Consider the following 24,045-nt stretch of genomic DNA (forward strand, 5'->3'; position numbering starts at 1 on the left):
CACGGAGGAGAGCTCCAACCTTAGCTCCCCCACCACAGGACGGGCATCTCAAAGGGCAGGTGCTCAGACACCGATGGTGCTCTTTCATATGAATGAAATCACCAAGCACGGGAGCCTGCACACAGTAGGTGCTCAGGCACTCGCAGCTCCTGTGAGAGTAATATGATGGAAGTGAAAAAGCACAGCCCGCATGCAGTGGGACACTGTAACTGTAGGAAAATAAATGAAATCGCCAAGCACATGGGAGCTTGGCTTATAGTAGGTGCTCAGTTACTGGAGTTGCTGTTGGTAAAGTAGTTGAAAGTACTAAGCACAGTGGTGGGTGTGCACCTGCCAGCCGCCATTGGACAGGGGTGAGTGATGGGCACATGCAGGTGCCTGGTGAAGGGAAGGACCGTCAGGAATTAGATTCCAGGAAAATCAAACTCTGGAGCAAAAGGCAGGGGGAGGAGCAGGCTTGGAGGCCAGGGGCCCGGTGTGGGCTTGGGCTGGGTGGGAGGGGCATCTACCTCGGATGGCCTCCGACAAGTTGGCAGTCCCACGAAGAGGAGGGTCCCCCTTTAGGGTGTCGTGGGCCACCTGGCAGATGACCTGGGAGCGAACATCCCCCGGGGCCAGCCGCACCCTGGCTGTGCTGGAGATGCTGTAGGAAGGGCTGTCTCCCTCTGGGTCCACGGTGGTCTGGGAGGCTGGCAGCTCATTCCCATCCTTGAACCACTTCAGGACGATGTTTCTCGGGGAGAAGCCGTGGGACTTGCAGGTGAAGTTCACTGTCTGCCCAGGCGGCGACCTGCCCGTGGGGCCCGATACCACAGGGGGAGAGGGTTTGGCTTTAAAAGGAACATAATAAACAACGAATATGATTGTGAATATCACCACTAATGAATACGCATTCGACACTGTCAAAACCTTCTCACATACTGTTTGTTTTTTAATCCTTCTATTAATTCCGGGGTGTCATCATCCCCATCTTACTTGGGGGGACACTCAGGTCCCCTGAGTGAGGGAGGGGCAGGGCCAACAAGCAAATCCAGGCCTGAGTTCAGTCACCTTCTTTCCTCTCCAGCTGATGTCCCACCAGTTGGCCCGGGGACAGAGTTACTGAGCAGCCTCCCTCTCCATATTAACCCTCCCAGCTGGCCTCTCCTGGAAACCTTCCAGATGTTTCTGGGGTAGCAGGACCCCATGACAGCTGGCCCCCGGCTGGCCAGGGAGCATCCCAGTTCCCATCTGTGAAATGGGGCAGCAGGCATCTCTCCTTCCCGGACTGCCCTGAGGGTTACATCCGGCAATGGAAGCATTTTTGCTCTGAGCAGAACAGAAGATGCTTCACAAAAATGAAGAAACACGGATCCGTTTTGAACTTCATGTTTATCCAGAGCTCTCCCTTCGGGGACTTATGAGTTACTCCACAGTTCCCATTCGTTCCACAGATACTCCAGCGGGGTCTATCTCATCCGGGGCCAATCCCTGAGTTTGACAGGGAGAAGACAATGGGATGGTTTTCTCTGAATCTGGGTTCTCCTCTTGGGCTAGTCTTGGGTTTGAACACACAGATAACTGAGTGCTGAGAACGCCAAAGGGGGTTTGTGCCTTAATCGGTATTCAATTAGAAGAGGCACCGACGCGGGCCTAGGAGCGGGCGGGACTCCTGTGTCCTGAAAGCGTCCACACACGGGGATCAAAAGCGAGAGCGGTTTCTCCCGGTGGAAAGGGCCTGCAGGGCGCCTCCACACTGTGAGTCATTACCCAGCCCCTTCGCTCCCCGTGGGCGGACAGCAGATATCACCAAGCACTTGCATCTGTAAATATCTAACTTGCTTCCTGAAACTCGTCCAACATTTGAGGACAGAGATAAGGGAGTGTCACTTGAAATCATCACGTGGTAAAAGCACCATCGGCCTGGACGCCCCTAGAGATGCTGGGATCAGTGACCGTTTATTGAGAAAACCTGGCATCCTGATGCTGGGCGGGTCCCTCTGTGCCCTCAGCCCCTCGTTTTCCCGCCGCCCTGAAGGCAGGCCCTGCGGGGTCTCACTTAGGGGATGAGGCTGAGCGAGGACCCGGCTGGTCAAGGGCACAGGGGGCAAAGGCAGGGCTCATCTCACCACTCACAGGACCGATTAGTTTTAGCATCTCGGTTCTTCATCCTTGAGCCTCGGGGTCTGGCTCTGTGCAGAGTGGCCGAGAGCACCACCCTGGGAAGGGGAGTGAGGATGTCTGTCACACAGAGCCTGGCATACGGGGGCGGGCAAAACACAGAGCTTCTTGTATTCTTATTAATTACTGTATTATTTTCCATATAAACAACTGCTAACCTACTTTTGCCCACCCCTGTACAGTAGGTGCTTAATAAATAACACCTACCATTGTTATCATAAGACCTGGCCTTACTAGTTCTGAAACTACCTATTTGTTCTTTTTAAAATACATATATTTTTATTGATTTCTGAGAGGAATGGAGAGAGAAAGAGAGAGAGAGAGAGACAGAGAGAGAGAGCGAGAGAGAGAGAGAGAAACATCAATGATGAGAGAGAATCATTGATCGGCTGCCTCCTGCACGCCCCACACTGGGGATTGAGCCGATCAAACCACGACTTCCTGGTTCAGAGGTCGATGCTCAACCACTGACTGAGCCCCCCTGGCCGGGCCCTCTTTGTTCTTTAGGCAGTAAGACTGCAAAACAAAAGCATAGCAGAAACTCCAAGAAAAGTCTCAAATCCTGCTCCCCACAGCTGCCGTGCAAAACTCAGCTGAAAAAGGCAGAGAAACCACCAAATCATGGTTCTCTCCCTCTTTTTGTAATGATCCCCTCAGGAAACAAGTTCGGCAAAATGGCTTTCAGAACGCACACGAGATCACAGGCGTTTCCCTACAGGTTAGCTCTTTCCAGAAGCAGGAAGCGTTTTGCAGAAAGGGAGGACAGGTTCTGTCAGAGACGTTTTGGTGGGCTGGGGCAGGAAGGGCTCGGGCTGAGCAGGGGTGTCTGCGGGGATTCCGACCCCGTTTAGACACACAGGTGTCCCCAGCAATGGAGCTCGGATCTGAACAGGGTGCGGGGCGGCCCCTCCCCGGGGTGGAGAGGGCAGGGTGCCACTCCCAGCCCAGGCCTGTGCCGTAAGAGGTGTCCCTGCCACTCCAGTCGGGCTCATTTTCTTGGGCCTCCGATGAGCTGTCACGGGCACATGCTATCCTGAAGCACCTGCACCCCCAAAGCTGCTGTTCTCTCAGTCCAACCAGCAGGGAGGGGGGCACCTTTTCAGGGGTGGGGGGGGAATGCAAGGTTTCCTGAGGCCTCAGAGAGCACCTAGCTCAGGCTCTCTGCCTGGCTCTGCATTAGCATCCTCTGGGAGTTAACAGTTCAGCGGCCAGGCCGGCGTCTGAGCAATTAAGTCAGACTTCCTAGGGTGGAGCCAGGGACTAGGGACCACAGTTTCCCAGGTGATTCTCATGAGCAGCCAAAGCTGAAAGGCACTGAATCCCACCTTTATGCCCATTTATACTGAGGCCCAGAGAGGAGAGTGACCTGTCCCGGTCCCGTGGCTTTGGCGTATCACAGCTCACATCAGACATGTGCATCTCATGATGGGCTGACATGTGCACAGCTGTCACATGATGTTCACTGAACATTTACTACATGCCAGGCCTTGCTCTAAGCACCTCACGTGTATTCACTCAGGCCTCGTAGCTGCCTGTGAGGTCAGTGCTGTCACTGACGGATGAGGACACCGAGGCAGTGTGGGGAGTGACGGGTCAGAGGTCACAGAGCTGGGAAGTGGCAAGAGCTGGGATGTGAGCTCATGCAGGGGGCTGGCCCATGCTCTCATTCACTGGGCACTGACCCTCGATAACACCCTGAACCACTCTATGACTTTCTAGACATCCTTCCTCTCCTACCTTCACAGACCCCTGAGCGGGAGCTGTGATTGTTGCCATTTCACAGAGGTGGAAACTGAGGACTCCTGGGAAACCGAGACTTGCCTGAGAGCGCCCAGCGGTGGGGTGACACCACTGCTCACTGGGGGTCTGTCCTCTCAGCAGACTCACTATATACTCACGCCTCTCTGCAAAGGGTAGTGAGACCATCCACTGTCTGCAGGTGGGGAAACTGAGGCCCAGCAAAAGAAACTAGGCCACACCATGAAACAGCACCTGATTTTGGGGTGCTACTCTGTGCTGGGGTGATTCAGACAGAGCCCCTCAAATCCTTCACCTCTCCTAAAAGGACTCCATGATTATTATCGTTTTACAGGTAAGAAAACAGCCGAGACAAGAGGAGGGGCTGTCTCCTCCGCCAGCACTCTGTCCCAGGGCATTTCCTGTGGCCCCAGGCTTCACGCCCACCAGCAGAGTAAGTGCACCACCTCACAACCCCCACACTGACCGCCAGCCTCCTCTCCCCCCTGAGATTCCTGACTTCAAAGAATGACAGGGAGGAGTGCCCTCCAGTGCCCTGGCCGGGGACCCTGCGGCAATAAATGGGGGAAGGGGCTCCTGGCAGTGAGTCTAGAATATGAACTCCTGCTCACTGGGCACAGGGCCCTCTAGGAAATGCCCCCTCCTCTGCCTCAGCCTGCAGAGACAGGGATGCTGCCCACGGCGGTGCTGGGGCTCAGCGACCCCTCTCTGCTCCATCCAGGCCACTGTGCCAGGCGGCTCCTGCGGCTGCTCAGTGAGGAAAACACCACAAGAAGGGAAAGGCCTCCTGGCTGCTTCTCTGTGCCGAGCCGTGTCGCTGGGAACAGGCTCAGCCCATCGGGAGACAGCTGTGTACATGTCTGATGTGGGCCGTGAAGCTGACCTGCCTCTCTCACAGGACCTTTTTGTAAAACGCTTCTTGATGAAGAGCAGAACTATTCAAGCTTTTACGAGGAGAGGTTTGGAGCGTCTCCACTTGGACGAGCACGGTGGGGTGTGGCAGAAAGCAGGGCTGTGAGGCCGCTCGGGGTTCCATCTCAGCTTCTGTACCTGCTCATCGGTTAGGTCCTCCCTCTGAGCCTCAGTGTCCTCCTCTCTCAAAAGGGCCAACAGAGAGCCCCCGCCACCGCGCTGGCTACAGGAGTAAATGCCACGTGGAAGACAAGGCTCCTGACCGCTCCCGCCGCCGCTCTCTCAGCCAGGGCACCTGCGCAGGCAGGTGGGGAAGGGGTGGGAGCTCTCTCCCAGGGGCAGCAGATCTGAGTGGCGATGGAGCCACTGACACCTGTGATGCCTAGGAAGGGACACACTATTGGGAACTGTTGTAATACCTGAAAATTTGGGATAAAGCCTCCTTCCCTGCCTGTGTCCAGAAGCTGTGGGGAGACCCCGTTGCCACCATGTCTAGGCGGGAAACTTGGCGATACCCCCACAAATTAAAATGCACGCACCCTGTGACCTAGCAATGCCGCTTCCATGAGCACCTCCCTCTAAAGTAGGGTGACCCATGGACAAGGTATCCCGTGTCACTGTGTGAATAGCCAAGGCTGGGAACAGCTCACACCCATCAACAGAAGACAGTGAATGAACGGCGCTGTCTCCACAGGCGGGAGGGGAGGCAGCTGGTGGAGGAGGGGCAGCTCTAGGTGCTGATGTGGGTGCTCCATTTGGGGCGATGTGGCTGGAGGTACGGGGAGATGCCCAATCACCTTGGGGATCAGTGTCTGAATGTGAGGGGCATCTGAACCTTTGAGGAAACAATGGAAGGAGCATTCTGGCTCCTTGTTCAATGATTTGGTATAATTAGCTTTTATTCAGCACCTACTATGCGTCAGGTCTTCCATGGGGAGAGGGTCCTACAACCGGCAGGAAGGAACCTGCCTGGAATCAGACTGGGTTTTGGAATGGTCCCCTCACTAACTGGCCACGTGACTGAGGGCCTGTCACCTCGTGGCCTCAGGCGCCTTCTGTGCCTGGGTGGGTTGGGAAGGAGGGTCTAAAGGTGCTGACATCCCAGGATTCAGGATGCTGGGCCTCTGGCAGAAAACCTGAACTGAGCACTTTTGCTGCCTTACGGGATGACTCCTAAGTCCCCCATGGGGAGCCTCCTCCCTGTGAGGGACAGTGTGCGATCACTCTGCTCGGAGCCTCAGGGGCAGTGTGACTGGGTCCCTGCAATAGAGGGACAGACCCACAGTGAATGCCAGCCTCTGGGCGTCCCCTCCCCCAGGGCTGCAGAGTCCACAGCGCATCTGTGCGTCTTAGGAATTCTTCTCTCATGGTGCTTCCGAGGGTGAAATGAAGGAAACGTTCCCCTCTCTCTGCCCTGGCAGGTTTCTCCCACTGGAGAGAAGGAACGAAGCTTTGAGGAAAGAGCCGTTGCCTGCTTTGTTCTGCAGCTGCCTCAGCACCCAGCGCAGAGCCTGGCTCACAGCAGGTACCCAGTGGGTGTCACTGAGGAGGAGCCTCGGCCACATGGAGGGGAGCACTCCCTGGAGGTGGGTGAGGTCTGGCCTTGTGATGGGCAAGTCACTCAGCCCTTCAGTTCCCTCATCCCTGGCACCAAGGGGCTGACAGGATTGAAAGGCCAGGGCTGGGGAGCCAGACAAACGGGCGTTCCAGACTTTTCCCACCACTGACCAGCCGTGGGGCCTGAGCAAATAGCATGACATCTCCAGGCCTCAGCTTCCCTGGTCTGCAGACGGGGTGAATCAGACAATGAATCAGATCCTGACTATAAGCACCCACCTCCGCACCTGACTCTTAGTTGTTACTCAAAGATGGAAGTCGTTCTTACTGACTTGTTGTCACACACGAGGGACACAGGATCCCCCTGTACTCACCACTCACGGTGAGCTGAGTGCCTGCTCCAGACTTGAGCTCCGTGTCATTATCACTGCCTCCTTTCCGGAACTTCACACAGTAGTAGGTCCCTGTGTCTGCTGGGGTGATGTTACTGATGCGGATGGAAAAGTCCATGTTGTCTCTCCTCGTGGCGTCTGCAACACTTGTTACTCGGGGGAAGTGGCCTCCTTTGAAACTGTAGATTAACTCCCGGCCTGGCCCTGTCCCTCTGAACCACAGGATGGGCCCCACGGGGAGCAGGGTGGTCACAGTGCAGCTCAGAGTGGCCGTCTCTCCAGCTGCGACGGACACTGACTTCTGCGGCTGAATCACCTGCAGCTCCTCCTCACCTGCCGCTCCTGGAGGGAAGCACAGAGCAGTTATTGACTCAGCATCTGGGAGCCTGTGGGCGCGGTCAGTATTTATCAACAGCAGCTTTCATCGACCGAGTGCACACCCTGAGCGGGCCTTCAGCCCAGCACTTTGCATGTGTCATACATGTAACCCTCACAACCAACCTGTAACGAGGGAGCTTATAACATAAGAGGAAACTGAGGCACAGAGAGGAAGTTAAGTGATGTGGCAGAGTGGGTTTGAGACCTGAGCCCTCCCTGGAAGTGTCATGTCTGAGCTGGGCTCTGAATTCAAATCTGAACTTACCAGGAAGAAAGGGGCACAGTGTTCCTATCAGAGGGAACAGCATGGGCCAAGGCTCAGAGGTGGAGGCAGCATGGTGTGTGGGAGGTGGTTCTCTGGGAGTTGAGGCTCTGTCTGGGGCCTGGCCCAGGAAGCAAGCCACCAGCAGGGAAGCCAGACTCAGCAGCTGGGCTGGAGCAGGCTGTGAAGCAGTGACGTAGGACAGTGGTCGGCAAACTCATTAGTCAACAGAGCCAAATATCAACAGTACAACAATTGAAATTTCTTTTGAGAGCCAAATTTTTTAAACTTAAACTATATAGGTAGGTACACTGTTATTAACTTAATTAGGGTACTCCTAAGCTGGCCTTTGCTAAAAACTCAAGGGGCCAAAGAGCCGCATGTGGGTTGTGAGCCGCAGTTTGCCAACCACTGACGTAGGAGGACTTGGGTTTGGCTCAGGTCTTACGACTGTGTGACCTTGGCCATCACTTGGGCCACCGACAAGTTCCAACAGGGACTCTCGTGAGTGGGCTTGACACTGTGAATGTGAGCACTGCCCTTAGTGTGGCAGGTCCCTCTTCTGTCCTCATCTGTCAGTTATATGGCCCCTTTTCCACAGACCAACCAACAGGCCTGGGCCAGGACAGGGTCAAAAGGAAGCATCTGGGCCCTGGCTCAATCCCCAGTGGGGGGTGTGCAGAAAGCAGCCGATCAATGATTCTCTCTCATCATTGATGTTTCTCTCTCTCTCTCCTTCTCCCTTGAAAAATAAAATAAAATAAAAAAGGAAGTGTCTGGTCTTTGAAGCCATCTGACCTGGTCTGTAACCTGGCTCACCTTTTATTTACATGTAACCTAGTTTATCCGTTGGTTTTGAGCCTATTTCCTTGGCTATAAGATGAAGACACCCCTAGCCCTCTCTTTAAGTCACTTAGCACCAAGCTGGGCACAGGGGAAGCTACTGTCATTGTATAAGGAACACGCCAGGGAGGTATGTTGCTGGCGCTGATGGTCCTGCAGACCCGGGTGCTGGGGACCCACAGGAGGGGGGCATGGTCAGGCTGCAAGGGCTCTAGGCTTGGCAGCTGGAAGGAGTCCTAGAGGCCGGGGGTGGGAGGGGCCTGAGCCCCACATTGGAGAGAACTGGGGCACCTGAGACAGATGTGGGTGGAGGAGTTGGGGGAGGGGAGGCCACGGCCAGGAGGACGAACAGGCAGGTGAAGATGCTGTGAGAAGGACCACAGGTGCCCAGAGCAAGTCGCAGCCAGGGCCCCGATTCGGAAGGTGGGGGGTGGGGAGAAAGGACAGATCTTAAAGACCTTGGAGACACACACACAGATTAACTTGACACTGCAGAGACCCCGAGATAGGCAGAGGGAGACGAAGTGAGAGAGACAGAATAGGGGTGGGGTGGGGATGAGGGTGGCAGCCTGCTCTAGCTGCAGACCATCTGGTCTCTGCCTGGTGCTCCCCTCACCCACAATGTGGCCCTGTCCTGCCCTGGCCTAGGCCACCATGGCCTTGGACATCAGACAGGGTGTCAGCTGATGCCCCGAGCAGCCCCCTCTGCCTCTGGTCGGGCAGGAGGGAGACTTTGTACATTTGCCCACCAGCCAGTGGTCCGCCACCACCCCACAGGCAGGAGCAGGGAGTCCGAGGGAAGGGAGGCCAGGGACTCCATCCGCCCTCACTGCGAACAGCCCAGGGCCTCAGGACAGGCCTCTCGTCCCTCCCCTGCCTGTTGTCCCAGCCCTCATTCCTATGGTAGGTGAGCCATGACTCACATCGGCAGCCTGAGGGCAGCCAGACCCTCACGGGTACAGGGAAGAACCCTGAGTCCACAGAGGACAGGGGCTGGGGTGCAACTGGGGACCAGTTGTGAGAGGCACACAGAGGAGGCAGCACCAGCAGCTGCCAACAGCATCCGGCCAGGTACATCCCAGTGGGCCTGCCTTCCAGCACGGAGACCGGGGGAACTGGAAATGCCGCCGGGGGGTGGGGGGCAGCTCAGGCTGGGACCAGCAGGCCTGGGGAGCTGCGCCCCCGCTAGCCAGCTGGGCCCCGCCCTCCCTGGGCCTCCACTCCACCCGCCCCCACCATAACTAGGAGGACCTGACACCGCTGGACGTGGATGATTGCTGCACGGATGCTGCTTAAACTTGCGCTTGTGGCCCCATTATGATCAGATGTATTACTTATATACCTGATTTTCTCTGGCTTCTCACAGTCCCCCAAGCAAGACGTAGGATCCACAGGGTCTCTTTCCCACCCCGTCTACAACCGTGTCTGACACACACCAGGCCCTCAATACACACATGTCGAGGGCACGCATGAACGAAGTAAGGAGGGGTTTACTTGCTCCCAGGAAAACCCCTCTCCCAGCCTCTTTCCTTATCTCATGGAGCTGCTACAGGCATATCCCGGCGACAGGCAGGCCTGGAGCCTGGGACTGCGCCTGGCCCACAGAAGGTGGCTGTGATCCATGGCAGTTATTATTATCTTCATCAATAACACCACGCGGGCTGTGAGTCAGCGGTTGTGAGGGGAGCGGTGTGAGCAGGAGAGGCTGCAGAGCAGGCGTGCGCGTGTCGGAGCAGGTCTATTCTTGTGGTGCCGTCGGAGGCGCGCAATCACACCCGGGCAGGCGACAATAAAATCCGGAGCTGTGCAGGGCTGCCCTCCCCACCCCCTTTTAAGTTCTCTCTACCAACGGCAGCCAGATTTCGGCGGCTTAATTAATTAGCTGGTGTTTATAAAGCGTTTGAAGAATTTTAAAAGTGCGACGTAAGTGCCAAATATTATTTTAATCTGTGTATGTGTGTGTGTTTTCCAGCAGCGAGTGTTTTTCCTGCTTGCTTTTCTTTTTCTCTGCAGGTTCTGTTCTGGGAACCGGGCTTGTTAAAACTCACTCCTGCGGTTCTGGGTCCGGGGTCATCATCCTGGCATCCCGGACAAAACCCTCTCCTGCCCTCCTGGCAGACAGAGAGGCTGTCCAGGGCCTGAACCGCCCGTCTGGGCGGAGGGCGGCTGGGCGGGCATTCTCACACGCTGCTGGTGGGTGTGGAAATTGGAGCATCCTTTTGGGAAAGCAGTGAGGCAGAATGCACCAAAGGGGTGGGAGCTGTTTGAAGTGGGGTTCCTGCAAAAAAGTTGGGGAAAACCCCAAACAGTCAATGAAAGGGGTTGGTTCAGGGAACTGTGGCCTATCCCCTAGATTAGTGGTTCTCAACCTTCCTAATGCCATGACCCTTTAATACAGCTCCTCATGTTGTGGTGACCCCCAACCATAAAGTTATTTTCATTGCTACTTCATAACTGTAATTTTGCTACCGTTAATGAACCGTAATGTAAATATCTGTGTTTTCCAATGGTCTTAGGCGACCCCTGTGAAAGGGTCGTTCGACCCCCAAAGGGGTCACGACCCACAGGTTGAGAACCGCTGCCCTAAATGCAATTGCAGGTAGCCATAAAAAGCGGCCATCCTGAGGCCTGTGGCAATCTGGAAATTTCTGCATGGCATAATTTGAAATGATGTTGTGATTATGCAAATAAAACCTGTTCGTTGCAAAGCATTTAGAGAAAACAAAAAAAGTATAAAAACAAAATAATGATCACAGAATACCATCAAGGACAACTGAGATCAACATTTTGATGTAGTTAAAATATGAGTGAATAAAAACCATGTAAAATCAGACTCAGATAAATAAGGCTACCAGTATGTGCAAACCTTTGGCTTCATTTATTCAGTTCTGACCAAAATGAAAAATTGGAAATACCCTAATGTCTAAGAAAAGGAGGCTGGTTGGTCCCATGATGTTGAACCCCCCCCACGTGATGGCCGAGTCTACAGCCACGAAAACAATGGTGTAGAATTTCAATTATCGACACCGAGATATATTAGAAATTCACAAGGAGCTGCTGAGTGACATTTTCCGCGTGATCCCAAACTTCTAGTTTTGAAAAAAATGATATATGATATTAAAGATTAGCAGTGATTAATTGTGAGCAGTAGACTTACAAGGGATTTTGTTTTTATGTGTTCTGTTTGCATTACTGGTGCAATAAAAAAAGAAGGGAAAAGCTATGCTCTCGGTACGCTCATGACTTCGTAAAACAAAATAAATCTGTATATAAACAAACAGCTGCAAGGTGGTATACAAGGCTATAAAACACCTCTCCCTTTGGATCGTGAATCTAAAGCCGATGGGTTTCTCTTTTCCTTCTATTTTGGGGATTTTTCAGATTTTCTAAACTAGATGAATATTAAAGAATATTTACAGTCTCCCACTGAGTCATGAGAAAAACCTATGTGTGTAATATGTAGGTGACATACATGTTTGTTGTTGGACCGAACCTCCCCTCCAAGAAGCTGGCCTGTTTCGTTCACTACTCCTGATACAGTGCGTGGCACACAGTAGATGCTCAATAAACATTTGCAGACTGACTGACGGATCGCATGTCTAGGGGAAAGGGTCTGGAATGATAAACACCGTATTGTTGAGGTGTGTTATGACTGGGAAATAAGACCAGGGTGGGCACATTTTCTTTTTACTCTATGGAAAACAATATACTGAAGCCTCTTTTTTCTTTTTTTCAGTGAACATTTACTGCTCTGGGAAAAACACTAAAGTAATGAAATAAAACGTGTGAGGAAGTTTTCTAAGGAGAAGTCAGCACAGTGGGTGGTGCCTGCCCTGTGTGCTTGCTGTAAGAGGAACTGTGTCCACAGGAAGCGGGAGCCCACAGGGCCGGGGCGGTCAGCGATGAATTACTAGAATCTACCGTGCGCCAGGCCCTGGGCGAAGGGCTGTGGACGGCTCTGTCCTGGGCCTCCTGGAGCTTGCTCACGAGCAGAGAAGATAGACTTTAAAGAAATAAACCAAGTGATTACGTTGGGAATGAACCACAACCTCTCAGACAAGTGCCTCCTGCTGCCATCTCTGACCCCATCCCGTGACCTGCTGCTCCCCCCGCCCAGTCTCCTCCACGAACAGGCCGAACAGGCCGGGGAGGGTGAGATGAAGCCAGACGGGGGCTGAGAAGGGACCAGCGGGCCTGGGTATATGTTTCTCTGTGTTCATGCCTGGCTTTTGAGACTAAGAAAAAATGAAAACGATGTTCATTAAGAGTGAAAAAAAATAAGCATGGGTGCTTTTCTGAGATGGGAAAACAAATCAGCTGAGAACCGGAACTTGCTGGAAAGAAACGGGGCCACTGTGATTCCCTGGACATGATTCCTGCAGACGCCTGTCGCATCGAGGCAGAGAACACAGCGGAAGCACACGGCTGCCCAGAGCCAGCCTTTCCCAGACCAGTGCTCACTGCCTCTCACGCGGGAGGGGCCTCAGGACTGGATGGAGGCCACCCACCAGGTTTCTGCAAACTTGAGAAGCTGAGGCTCAGCATCCCCAGATGGTTCAAATGACACCCCACCAGCCCCGCTCAGCCTCACAGCAGGGGAAGCGGGCACCCCTTCCCTGACTACAATCATGACCATTATGGCGGGGGTGGAGGTTGGGGAGGGGGGGCTGCTGGTTTATCAGCCCAGGAGCACAGCAGCGCCCCCTCAGGCGCCGCCAAGGCGCCTTCTGGGTTATGATCCGATGGCTGTGAGTGTGCAGTGCGGGAGTGTGGCTGCGAGTCCGCACGTGGGCGGGAAAGGGAGCAGATGTGGGAGTGTGTACACATGTGCCTGAGGGTGCCAAGTGCAAGCATTCACACACGTATGCATGGGGGCGTGTACACAGGTGAGCGTGTGCAGAGATGATGCATGTGTGCAGGAATGTGCGACAGAACAGCTCGGAGTGTCTGAATGGGAACTGCAGAGTCCACAGCCGTCAACCTCTCACATCACACGCGCGTGTGGGGGGCCAGCGAACAGGGGCACGAGGGGTGCGAACTGTGTGCACAAGTATCTGAATCCTGGCTGGCGTGGGAGTGTGTGAGCACGTGGGTGGCACGAGAGGGTGTGTCTGAGCCTGAGGGTGTGAGCAGATGCCTGGGAGGGGTGTGAGCGTGACAGGGCATCTGAATGCGCCGGCAGGAAGGGGAGTACAGGGGAGACATGCACGTGAGTGGGATGTGTATATGAGTATGTGTGTGTGTGTGTGTATGTGTGTGTGTGTGTGTGTGGAGGGTGTGTGCGCAGGGAGACTGCGTGTGCAACAGGGGTGGTGTACATGCGCATGTGATGTGAGAGGTGTGTGCTGACACAGTGCGGGGAGCAGGGACGACAGTGTGCGGGGGCCCACTGTGTGTATACATGCTGTGTGTCCATGTGCCCAGCTGTGAACGTGCCTGGCACGTGTGAGTTTCCAGGCACAAGCATAGGGAGGAGGGTGGGAGAGACGCTTCCTAAGTCTATCTGGTGGGCGGGTCCCGCGTGGCTCCTGGCACAGGTCTGGCCCCTGAGAGGAGGCTCACACCTTCACTGACACCCGCTTACTGCGTGTGGCCAGGGCCTGCGATGAAGAGGCCACCGGGAGCTGCCCTGCTGAGCTCAGGGCTCTGGGCGGGTCAAGGTCTCCGGGCTGACTCATGGCGGGGGGCAGGGGGGGGCGACAGAAAGGGCCGCGGGGGTTGATGGCTGTGGACTCTGCAGTTCCCAAGGGAGCTCAGGATCCGAGGCAGGTTGACCGGGCTCCGGCAGCTGTGGCTGGTCATTGATTTTTCTCTGGACTCAGACTGACTCATTCATGCCCTCTCAAAGCTCACTCTGCTGCCAGTCCCTGACCTAGATGCCACAGGACATAGCTGGGTAAGACAGGTCCCTGCCCTTGTGGGGTAGCACCCTAGACATGGGCAATACCATGTGCAGGGTGATCAGTGAGCAAGAAGAGGCGTGGGGGTGGGGGTCTTGGAAGAGGGGTGTTATCTGAGATGACTTCCTGGAGGTGGTGGCCCCTGAGCTAGGTCTTGAAGGCTGACAAAGGCTAGGGAGAAGGGAAGGCATTCCAGGAGGGCAGAACCACATGAGCGAGGGTACAGAGGGGAGAAAAGGGCTCTGGACAATCCAGCGACCGGGGCAGAGTCCTTGCGGCATGCTTGTTGGCTGTGAGGGGATAGGGCCAGCCTCAGGCTGGGCTAACCTGGCACCCTGCAGGATGGCTTCAGCTGCCGTCTGGACAACAGGCCGCCACCGGGAGCCGTCTACTGCTACAGATGTATAAACCCACTGTGCAAAGACACCCCAGGTATTGGAGAAGCTACCACCTGCACTGGAGCCAGCAAAAGTGGGGACACGTGGCCTTGCAAATAAGGTGGGGGCAGGCCCAGCAGGCTCAGGGTACTCCCTCCTCCACCCCCGCTCCAGGCAACTCAGGGAACTGGCACTGAGCCAAGTCCTTGCAGGGGAAGAGTAGGCCCGGGCAGGCCCTCCGTGTAGCAGGTGAACTCTTAAGGTGCCAACAGAGTCTAAAGCTCAGGCTCTGGGGCCAGAGACCAGTATGTCTCATTTCTGGGGGGGCGGTGGGGGCTTGCAATGTCACTTTTCTCTAAGCCCCCACTTTCCCACCTGTGAGCAAGGGAGCACCACCATCGCTCCCTCTAAGGCTCGACGGTCAGCGGTCAGAAAAGCAGGACTGAGCACTGGACACGTCTCAGCTCCCCTTTGCCCAGCATGGCCCTGTATTAGCAGATCCTGCCAGCTCGACTTCCAAGGCTTGGTCAGCCTCATCTCTCCTCACGCCTCTCCTGAATCCCATCCCGCACCTGGGTCTTTGTTTCAGTTTCTGAACTGGCCTCCCCGCCTCTACTTCACTTCTCTCCAACGCATCCTTCTCCGAAACCTGAGCCAGGGAGCAGCCTTCCTTTGCCCAGAACCCCCCTGCAGGACCCACTGCACTGAGTGAGACCCAGGGTCCTCGGTGGCACCAGGACCCTACAGCCCTGCTCCCAGTCACGCCAGATTCTCCTCTCACCCCAGGGCCTTTGCACTTGCCACGGCCTCTGCCTGGCACTCTCACCCCCTACATAGCTACAAGCTGGCTCCCTCACCTCCTTCAGGCCTACCCGAGAGGCCTTCCCCGGCCGCCCTGTACAAAATACTGCCCCTCAATGCCCCTTGCTCTGCTTTATTGATCTCATATCACCCACCAGCCAACATACTATGTTAGGGTCCCTCTCCCTACCCTAGACGTACTTATAAGCCTTCTGAGGGTTAGGATTCAGCTCTGTCCCCGGCAGCACCCTCCAGGCTTATACCAGGCCCGGCATTGGATGAATGCATGTTTTGGTTTGGATTCCAACTCTGGCATTTAAAAGGCCTAGGACAGGTCTCAACGCCCCTGGTTCCTCATCTGCAGAACGGGGGTAATGACCATCATGGTAGTAGCACCAGGGTTGCTTTAGGATGAAAGAAGGACAGAGCTCTCAGCACGGCGCCTGGCGCAGAGGAAGCGCTCGGTGCGGGCAGCCGTTCCCACACCCAGATATTTCGGGCTGAAGGGGATGACGCACGGTCACAGCCTGCAGTGTGAGAAGCTAAGGATTCACTCTGAGGCCACACCAGCTCTGCCCCAGCCCCAGCTCAGAGCGGGGCCTGAGAGCAGGCTGCTGGCCAGGCGGCCGGCCGGGGGCAGGGAAGGCCAGAGGCCCGGTGAGTGTTTGCTGGGTTTAGACGAGACCTGCTTGCAGCGTGGCCCTGTTTGCAAAGCAGGAAGGAACGACCATTGGTGTGTGTGTGCGGTACATGCCCTTTGTATTTGCCAGGCCGAGGGGAGCCAGGGGAGGCGGGGCAGCATGCAGGAACACGCACCCCCACCATTCACCGCACCCAGTGCCTGGACAACCTAAGGACCTTCCCGCTTCCCTCTTGCAGGGGAGAAACTGAGGCCTGGGGAAGCTGAGAACCCAGGTGGCGTCCTTCCAACCTCCAGGCCCAACTGCTCCTTAGACGGCCCGGTGCTGCTGGCCATGCTCTCCGTGCTCTCGTGGGCACAACGAGTGGATGAGGCCAGATTGGGCAGCCCTCACTTAACTGTCACGACAGCCGACAGCCTAGCGAGGCGAGTGCTGCCTTCAGCATTCCCTTCCTGCAGGTGAGGAAGCTGAGGCCCTGAGAAGCAGGGAAGAGCAGAGAGGGCGCTCGAACACACCCATCGTCTGCCACGGAAGCTCCCGTACAAGCGCCTCTCCTGGTGACAGGGTCCCCTCCAGCTCAGGCTGTTGGAATCTCAGGCTGCCAAGGACGCACACACATTTCCCCGCCGAGATAAAGGCCCCTTAAAAGCGACACGCATCTATTAAACGGCATTTGCCAAGGTTCCAGCACACTGCTGCCTGCAGCAGGCAGTCTCCGGACGGACGAGATTCCCGCCCCCCCTTCCTGAGCTGACACTGTTCACTGATGCCTTTTATAGCGCCTTTTGCAGCTCCGAAAGCACTTTCCATGGCTCTGAATTCCCTTAACCCTCACCAGTCCCTGGGCAAGGGGAAATCGTGGTAGTGTTTCCATTTCACAGAGGGAGACACTGAGGCGCAGAGCGGGCAAGACACGTGCTCCCGAGCACAGAGCCAGGCAGCAGCACATCCTGGGTCCGTATTCAGGTGTGTGGCCCAAAGCGTGTGCCATTTCACCGCCAGCCCTGCTAGAGAAGGGCTTTGGGGTGTCATCAAGGGGAAGGACAGATGGGCATCAGGGCTGGAAGGGACCTGCAGGAGAGCCGCCACGCTGAGCCTCTGCTTCACAGAAGGAGACATTGAGGCCCAGAGCGGCAGCATCGTAAGTCTCAGGTCTCCTGGCTGGTAAGTGAGAGAGTGAGGGCTCTGTCTGCTCTTTCAGCCCCAAACCCTGAAATGATGATCGCACAACAGTAACAGTAACAGTAATAATGGCTAACAAGCATCCAACACCGACATGGCCAGGGGCATGACAGGCCTCACCAAAGCTCCACGGGGGCCCAGCGAGACAGGGCTATCACAACTCCCATTTCACAGAGGACAAGACTGAGGCTCAGGGAGGGACAGCCATTTGGCCAAGGTCACGATCTGACTCCACCTGCATCTTCATCACAGCACCAGATGGCCTCATACAATGAAGGACCCTCTGGGGGAACCGGACCCCGAGCGGGCCCGCCAAACCAAACCCTGGCTGAGAGTGCAGCGGACTGTGCCACGTTTCACGTTTTGCCTGCTCATTCCATCATGGTGTCTACACGGGGGCAAGTGGTTTTGTGTAGCCAAAATCGTCAGTACAAATTCTGGGGTTGCTTGGCCAACACTGCCCACCCCAGCTGACAGTGATATTTTTGTGCTTCCTGATACTTCAGGGATCCTTAGGTCAGCACGACGGGCAGGGATTGTGGTGTGCTCCTGGCCCGGGCCACAGAGGGACTATGTCGTAGTTAGGGCACAGCTCGGCCTTTGGGCCAGGATAACTGCCTGGTGACCTTGTGGCTCTGAGCATCTTCCTTAAAACGGGGATCTTAGTACCCACCTATTCCCTTCATTCAACCAATGTGTATAAACCCACCTAATGTTGCCAGGCCCTGTGCTAAGGTTCCAGGAGACCTCGCAGTGAGTAAGACAGACAGTCCCTACTCTCATGCAGCTTATATCCTACTGGGGGAGACAGGGCTGAAATAATGAAACAAATATAGAAATAGTTAGGGGTTCCAGGAAACAGACAACTTTGGAGCCATGATAAGGTGGGGACCTCTGTTATACTGGGGTGGCATCTCTGAGAGGAGACTGCAAATGGAACACAAAGGAAGCAACGGCCAGAGGACGTGTTCCAGGGGCGAGAACAGCAAGTGCAAAGGCCCTGGGGTAGGAAAGAAGTTGGTGCCTATGAAGACCAGAAAGAAGGCCGCCGTGGCTGCACCCCAGGGAGGAAGGAGAGTCTGACACGAGATGAGGCTGGAGAGATAGATGTGATCCAGAAAATGCCATGCCTCATAAGTAAGGAGGCATGATTTTATTCTAAGGGCAGTGAGAACTACCGAAAAGTTTGGAGCAGGAACAAAGAGGATTTGATGCACTCAGCTCCTTCCTATGGGTAAAGAGACTGAAGGGCCCAGAGTGGAAGTAGGAAAGCAATGATGAGGACGCTGCAGTATTTAGGGGGCTGGGCTCAAATCCTAGCTCTGCATGTATAAGCTGTGTGACCTTGGGCAAGTCACTTCACCTCTCTGAGTCTCAGTTTCTTTATCTGTCCAATGGGTACAATAATAGTTCCCATCTCACAGAACTGTGGTGAGGATTAAATGAGATTATCTACACTGCAGGGGTCCTCAAACTTTTTAAACAGGGGGCCAGTTCACTGTCCCTCAGACGGTTGGAGGGCCGGACTATAGTTTTTAAAAAAAACTATGAACAAATTCCTATGCACACTGCACATATCTTATTTTGAAATAAAAAAACAAAACGGCAAAAACACCCGCATGTGGCCCACGGGCCGTAGTTTAAGGATGCCTGATCTACAGAGTAACTATCCTATCACATGGCCTGACATGTTCAATGTCAGGTATTCAATGAACCAGATTCTACTTTGGCCCTGAATTCTCCCAACTCTCCCACCCCATCTCCCTTTTTCTCCAGCCTCACTAGCCTTTCTGTTCCTGGAACACAGCAAGCTCATTCCAGCCTCAGGACCTTTGCACGTGCTATGCCTTCAGTGTGGAGTGCTCTTCTCCTGCTATTCCCATGGCTGCTCCATTTAATGCAGGCCCCTGCTCCTCAGAGAGGCCCTGCCTCTGTCCCCACCCAACCTTCCATTCCCTCGTCCTGCTTTAGTTGATTCACGGCACTTGTCTCCACCTCACGGAATGTTTACCGGGGTCTGCTTTTATTTCCTCCTTAGAATCTCAGCTCCATGAGAGCAGTGTTTTGTTTGCATGGTCCGCAGTTGTATCCCCAGCACCTAGAGCCACCCCTGGAACATAGCAGATGCTCAGCAAAACCTGTTGAATGAATATTTACAATGAAAACAACCATAAGGACAACAAAGTGGTGAAGATTAAACGTGGAGCCGGCTTTAACTCTCACTGGCTATGAGGCTTTGGCAAGAGCCCCAACTTGGCTTTGGGGAGCCTCAGGGTCCTCCTCTGTAAAATGGGGAGGAAGGACTCCATGCTTTGGGGCTCATTTTAAGGACTAGACAATGGTGCAAATCAAAGTACTGAGGGATGAAATGATCCCCAGTCTCTAGCATTTTAGTTACAATCTCCCCCCAACCCCCACCCCCTGCCAGGTGAAATAAAAATGGCAGATCAGTGTGGAAGCTGGGGTTCCCTACCCCATTCCTTCCCATTTTGTGCATATTTGAAATTTTCCAAAATAAAAAGAGGAGGAAAACACAGATTCAAGGCTCAGCCCATGCTACCAAGAGCTTCCATTTCTGGAGGACACGTGCCCTTGAATAATGGGGCCACAGAGCGGCCCTGGCATCGGCACCCACCCTCTCCAACCGGCTGGAAGCTCACGGCTCACGCCCCACTTCCAACCTCCCTCCCAATCCTGATCGGCCACCTGATCGCCTTCAGCTCCTGGCACTAATCTGCAGCCATCTAACACCCTGCGCCCCCAAATGGATGTGCCAGGAAATCTTACAGACACAAAGATCCAATTTTCCACCGTTTCCGACTTCCACCTTAGCTGTTTTGCATCTCTGTGGACTGAAGGCCTGGCAGGACACCTGGCAGGGAAAACTCATCTCGCCGAGGGCTCCCACAAAGACCTGCCCAGGAACGGCCACGCTAACAGGAAAGCAGTTCCAGCTGTGAAAATAGATGCTTCCTTCTCCAGTGTGGGACGGAAACACATCTTGGGAACAGCTGCCACCTCCGGGGAGGATACACTGATTGACAGAAATATGAAAGGAGTACCAGGAAAGCAAGATGCTGGCACGCCCGGGCCGCAGTTCCCCTACCTGTCAAACAGGGCTAAGTGCTGTCCAGTTAACCGCATGGGCTGATCTGGGTCCTCAGCTCCACTTGGCCACTTACTGTGTGGCCTTGTGCAAGTTGCTCCACCTCTCTGAGCCTTCTTTCCTCATTGTTCAAATTGGATGGTCACGACACATACTACCCAGGGTGCCGTGAGTGCCACTGGGATCGTACACATTCAGTGTTGAGCCCAGTAAGTGGCCAGAAAAGATGACTCCCATTGTTTTTACTTGAGTATTTTCCCACGGCATTTGGGATCCTGTCAGATTTCTAGCTTTAACGATGGAAACTTCCAGCACACCCCCGTTTTAAAAAGCTTCGGCCTGAACCACAGGGGGCCGGGCTTGGCGTCCCACCCACGCCTTGCCACGGATCTGCTGGGTGAGCCCGCCAGTCCCTTCCTCTCAGGTGCTGGGTGAGAGGACTGGCAGCTCTCTCGGGCCCCCGCTCTGGTTCTCCATGTCTGGGAGCCCGCTATTCCAGACCCGTGGATAGGGACAGAGACACCTAGAGGCAAGCTGTGCGCACAGCACTCAGTCCCACTACCAGACAATTAAATCACACAGCTTGGGTTTCTGCTCAACTTATCCATCCCCTGCCGGCATAAAAGACAAGGGAAAGCCTCCGGCTGAAGACATTCACCCTCCTTATCAGCTCTGTTGTTCTGTGAGTAGCCACTCTGTGCTAGGAGCTGGGCTAGGTGCTTTACAAGAGCGCGGCTTGCGTTCATGGGTGAGGAAATCCAAGCAGAACAAAACTGATGATTACGACACTGGCTGAGCACCTAACTACGTGCCAGGCATGGTTTCAAGCGCTTCACACACAGTAATTGACTTAATCCTGGAAACAGAGCTGTTGATTCATTCTGTTTTACAGATGAGGAAACCAAGACGCAGAGCTCAGTAAGTTGTCCATGCACATGTTTTTGCTGGATTCACACCCAGGGGTCTGGATCTGACTGAGCCTGTGACTCAGCACGGGGCTAGCTGTGTCCACACGGAGAGGCCAGCTGATCCCCGCGCCCACAGGGCCACCGGGTGCCAGAGTTAAACAGGCACGCACAGGATGATAAAACAAGCGGAAGGCGACGCGTAGCCTCAGACAGGGGTTGATAACATCCTGGGGGCGGGTTCAGAGGAGGAAGAGATCCCTGAGAGCACGAGGCAGCAGGAACTGAACTGTGAAGGAGGAGGAGGAGTTGGACATAGGGAGGTAAGGAGATACAGGGAAGGGCATTGCTGATGGCAGGAACAGTATAAGCAAAGGAACATACTTGAGAGAGTTGGGCTAAGGGCATGGATTTGTACAAAACCATTCACCAAACTGGGTTAGGCCAAGTGAATGAGTGTTATCCAAACCAAACGCCTCTTGTTCCTGTGAATGGGGATCCGACAAGCGCGGGACTTCTCAGGGTCTTTTGGGCGCTAAGGTGCTTGAGTAGCCGGGAAAGCTTGGGTCTGCGGAGAGGAAGCCTGGTTATCTTGCAGCATGTCAATAGGTCAGCTCTTTGGCAAACATGTGGTTGAGAAAGAAGGCCTGTCATGGGAGGGAGGCCCTGGTGCAATTTGTGTGTGTGTGTGTGTGTGTGTGTGTGTGTGTGTGTGTGTGTGTTTAAAAGAAAATTTGGACCCACTCAACAGTTCTGAGCAGGGGAGTGACATGATCTGAGTCGTGTTGACAGGCCAGAAATCTGAGCTCACTTAAAAAGAAGAGGGCGGAGGGGGGGGGACCAAGACTACAAATAAAAAAATAACCTGTCACACGGAGCCATGGGAAGCAGCAAGCGAGTGAGTGTGGGATCCGCACAACACTTTTAGACTGCCTTCCTCTCACACACCCCCTCTCCATCTGCTGCAAAGGGCACCAGGAAGATACACGCACGGAGGAATATTCCAGCTCTGGGGGCTCCAGAGCTCGGCAGCCCAGATGGGGGGCTCTGACGGGAGTCACTTGTGACTTGTCACTTGTGAGGCCAAGGGGCTGCCAGGGTTTCCATCCTCCGTGTATTTCCAGAGAAACAACTGTGACTCAGTGAAACACTCCTGCCCCAGGAGGGACCCTTTCTACCAACTTCCACCGGAGCCGGGAGGGGCTCCTCTTGCTCCCTCCAGCTCGGGCTACGTCATCCCAATTAAATCGGGGAACTTCTCCCTTCAGAGGGGACAGCCAGGAAGCCGGGATTCAAAATCCAGGCTCCCTACCTCGGACAAGTCACTTTTCCCGTTTGGGACTCTATTCTCCTTATCTGCAAAACGGGAATAACAGCCAGCTCAGTCTGTGTTTGCAGACCGATGAATTGATGCAGATTAGGCAGTCAGCACGCAGCCTGGAATACAGTTAGCATTCAAAGAACATTTGGGTCTCCTCGCTTCTCTCAACACATGGTTCACATTAGGAGTTCATGCGTGCCGAGTGACTACAAGTCAAGGAATGAATCACACCCTGAGTCTCGCGGGATCGGTACAGGAGTAAATAATTAATGGGCAGAAGTTACCCAAAGAGCACTGGACTTTAAGGGCCTTCCAATAGCCTGAGCCCAACAGGGAGAAAGCCCCCCGCCCTTGTCTTCTTGTGAAAGAGGAAGTGAGATTCGTTTCACCATTTAGGAAAGTACAGAGGAGCCATCAGCATGCCGCCCTCTACCACAGGCCAGAGCCTCGCCAGAGGGCCCAGATGCCCCCCCAGACCCGAGCCCCTACTTGGCCTGGCCTTCTCCTGGCCAGAGCGAGGAATGAATGGGAGCTCATTTTGAAGTCAGCCCAGTAGGTGACATCCCAAGACCTAGGTGGGGCCCAGACAGGAGCCAGCAGGTTCAGTGCCATATGCTGTTGCTGCTGCTAGAAAGTCAAGCTGCCCAGATGTCCCCAAGCCCCTGTCCCCTGCCCTTCTCCCCGCCTCAGAATCTCCCTCGGGGCGTTGTTTCACGAAACACGCCTCCCACTGGCTCCCAGAACACAGGTTGGTGACTTCACTGGCATCTTTTTAGAATTTCCCTTTGGCAGCAGCTGTGGCGAAAGCAATCTTTAGAAACTTCTTCCCCTGCCTCCCCCCCAGCAAGATAATTCCCGTGACCAGCCCCCCTCCAAACAGTGACCATGTGAAGCCACGGCAGTCATGTGACACTAACAGTCATTCAATCCAGAGCCGCCTTCCGAAGCCTGACATTTGAGTTTCTCACTCAAACAAACCAGTTTCTTAGGAAATTGCACGACGGCCTCCTTCTACCTTCCTGCCCTTCTGCTCTGCCTCTGTTCTGCTTTGTGGTATGCCATGCTTCGATCCACTGAGGGAGGGGCCTGAAGCCCCATCCCTCAGCCAAACCAGATGAATGCCAGGCCAGGGCCAGAGTGTGACCAGGACCCTGTAGAACATAGAGTGGAGGATGCTGGGAGGCTTCGGTTATAATGGAGACACCCCACCCCTTCCCCACCACCCTCTGCCAAGAAATGTATTCTGGCCTCCCAAGATTTATTTATTTCAAAGTTAATCTTGGCCCCTCTGCTGCTCCCACTTTTTCAGGCTATTGATGCTGAATGGATTGGAACGAAAGTTTTATGGCCTAATCTTTACCTTTTTATAGATTGTTTTTATAGACAAAAGGGAGAGATCCTCTCACAGGAAGGGTGGTGGGTGTTCCCAGCCAGGGCCCTGGGAAAGGGACGCTGTCCATCTGAACACTTGTTAACCAACGTTGCCACGCTTTTTGCCAGAAACTAAGCCACAGGGTCCTGACTGGAGGAGGGTCTGGAATAGACATTTA

At 54.5% G+C, this 24,045-nt stretch overlaps 1 protein-coding gene and 1 long non-coding RNA gene across 7 annotated transcripts in view; both read right to left on the reverse strand.

The window, feature by feature from the left end:
* SIRPA (signal regulatory protein alpha) overlaps positions 1 to 24,045 on the reverse strand; it is a 43,672-nt gene that overhangs the window by 17,021 nt on the left and 2,606 nt on the right. For all 6 annotated transcript variants that reach the window (XM_054723771.1, XM_054723768.1, XM_054723770.1 and 3 more), the window contains 2 exons: positions 6,762 to 7,121; positions 510 to 830 (listed from right to left, as the gene is read on the reverse strand). In XM_054723771.1, coding sequence (XP_054579746.1) covers positions 510 to 830; positions 6,762 to 7,121 — 681 coding nt within the window. The remainder of the gene's footprint in view (positions 1 to 509; positions 831 to 6,761; positions 7,122 to 24,045) is intronic.
* LOC129150855 (uncharacterized) lies at positions 10,191 to 20,242 on the reverse strand. Its single transcript, XR_008557608.1, has 3 exons — positions 19,951 to 20,242; positions 19,175 to 19,301; positions 10,191 to 10,540 (listed from the first exon to the last, which is right to left on the reverse strand). It is a non-coding gene; the product is annotated as an uncharacterized LOC129150855 (long non-coding RNA).

This window comes from Eptesicus fuscus, chromosome 12 (assembly GCF_027574615.1).
Source record: "Eptesicus fuscus isolate TK198812 chromosome 12, DD_ASM_mEF_20220401, whole genome shotgun sequence".
In the NCBI taxonomy this organism is placed as follows: domain Eukaryota; kingdom Metazoa; phylum Chordata; class Mammalia; order Chiroptera; family Vespertilionidae; genus Eptesicus; species Eptesicus fuscus.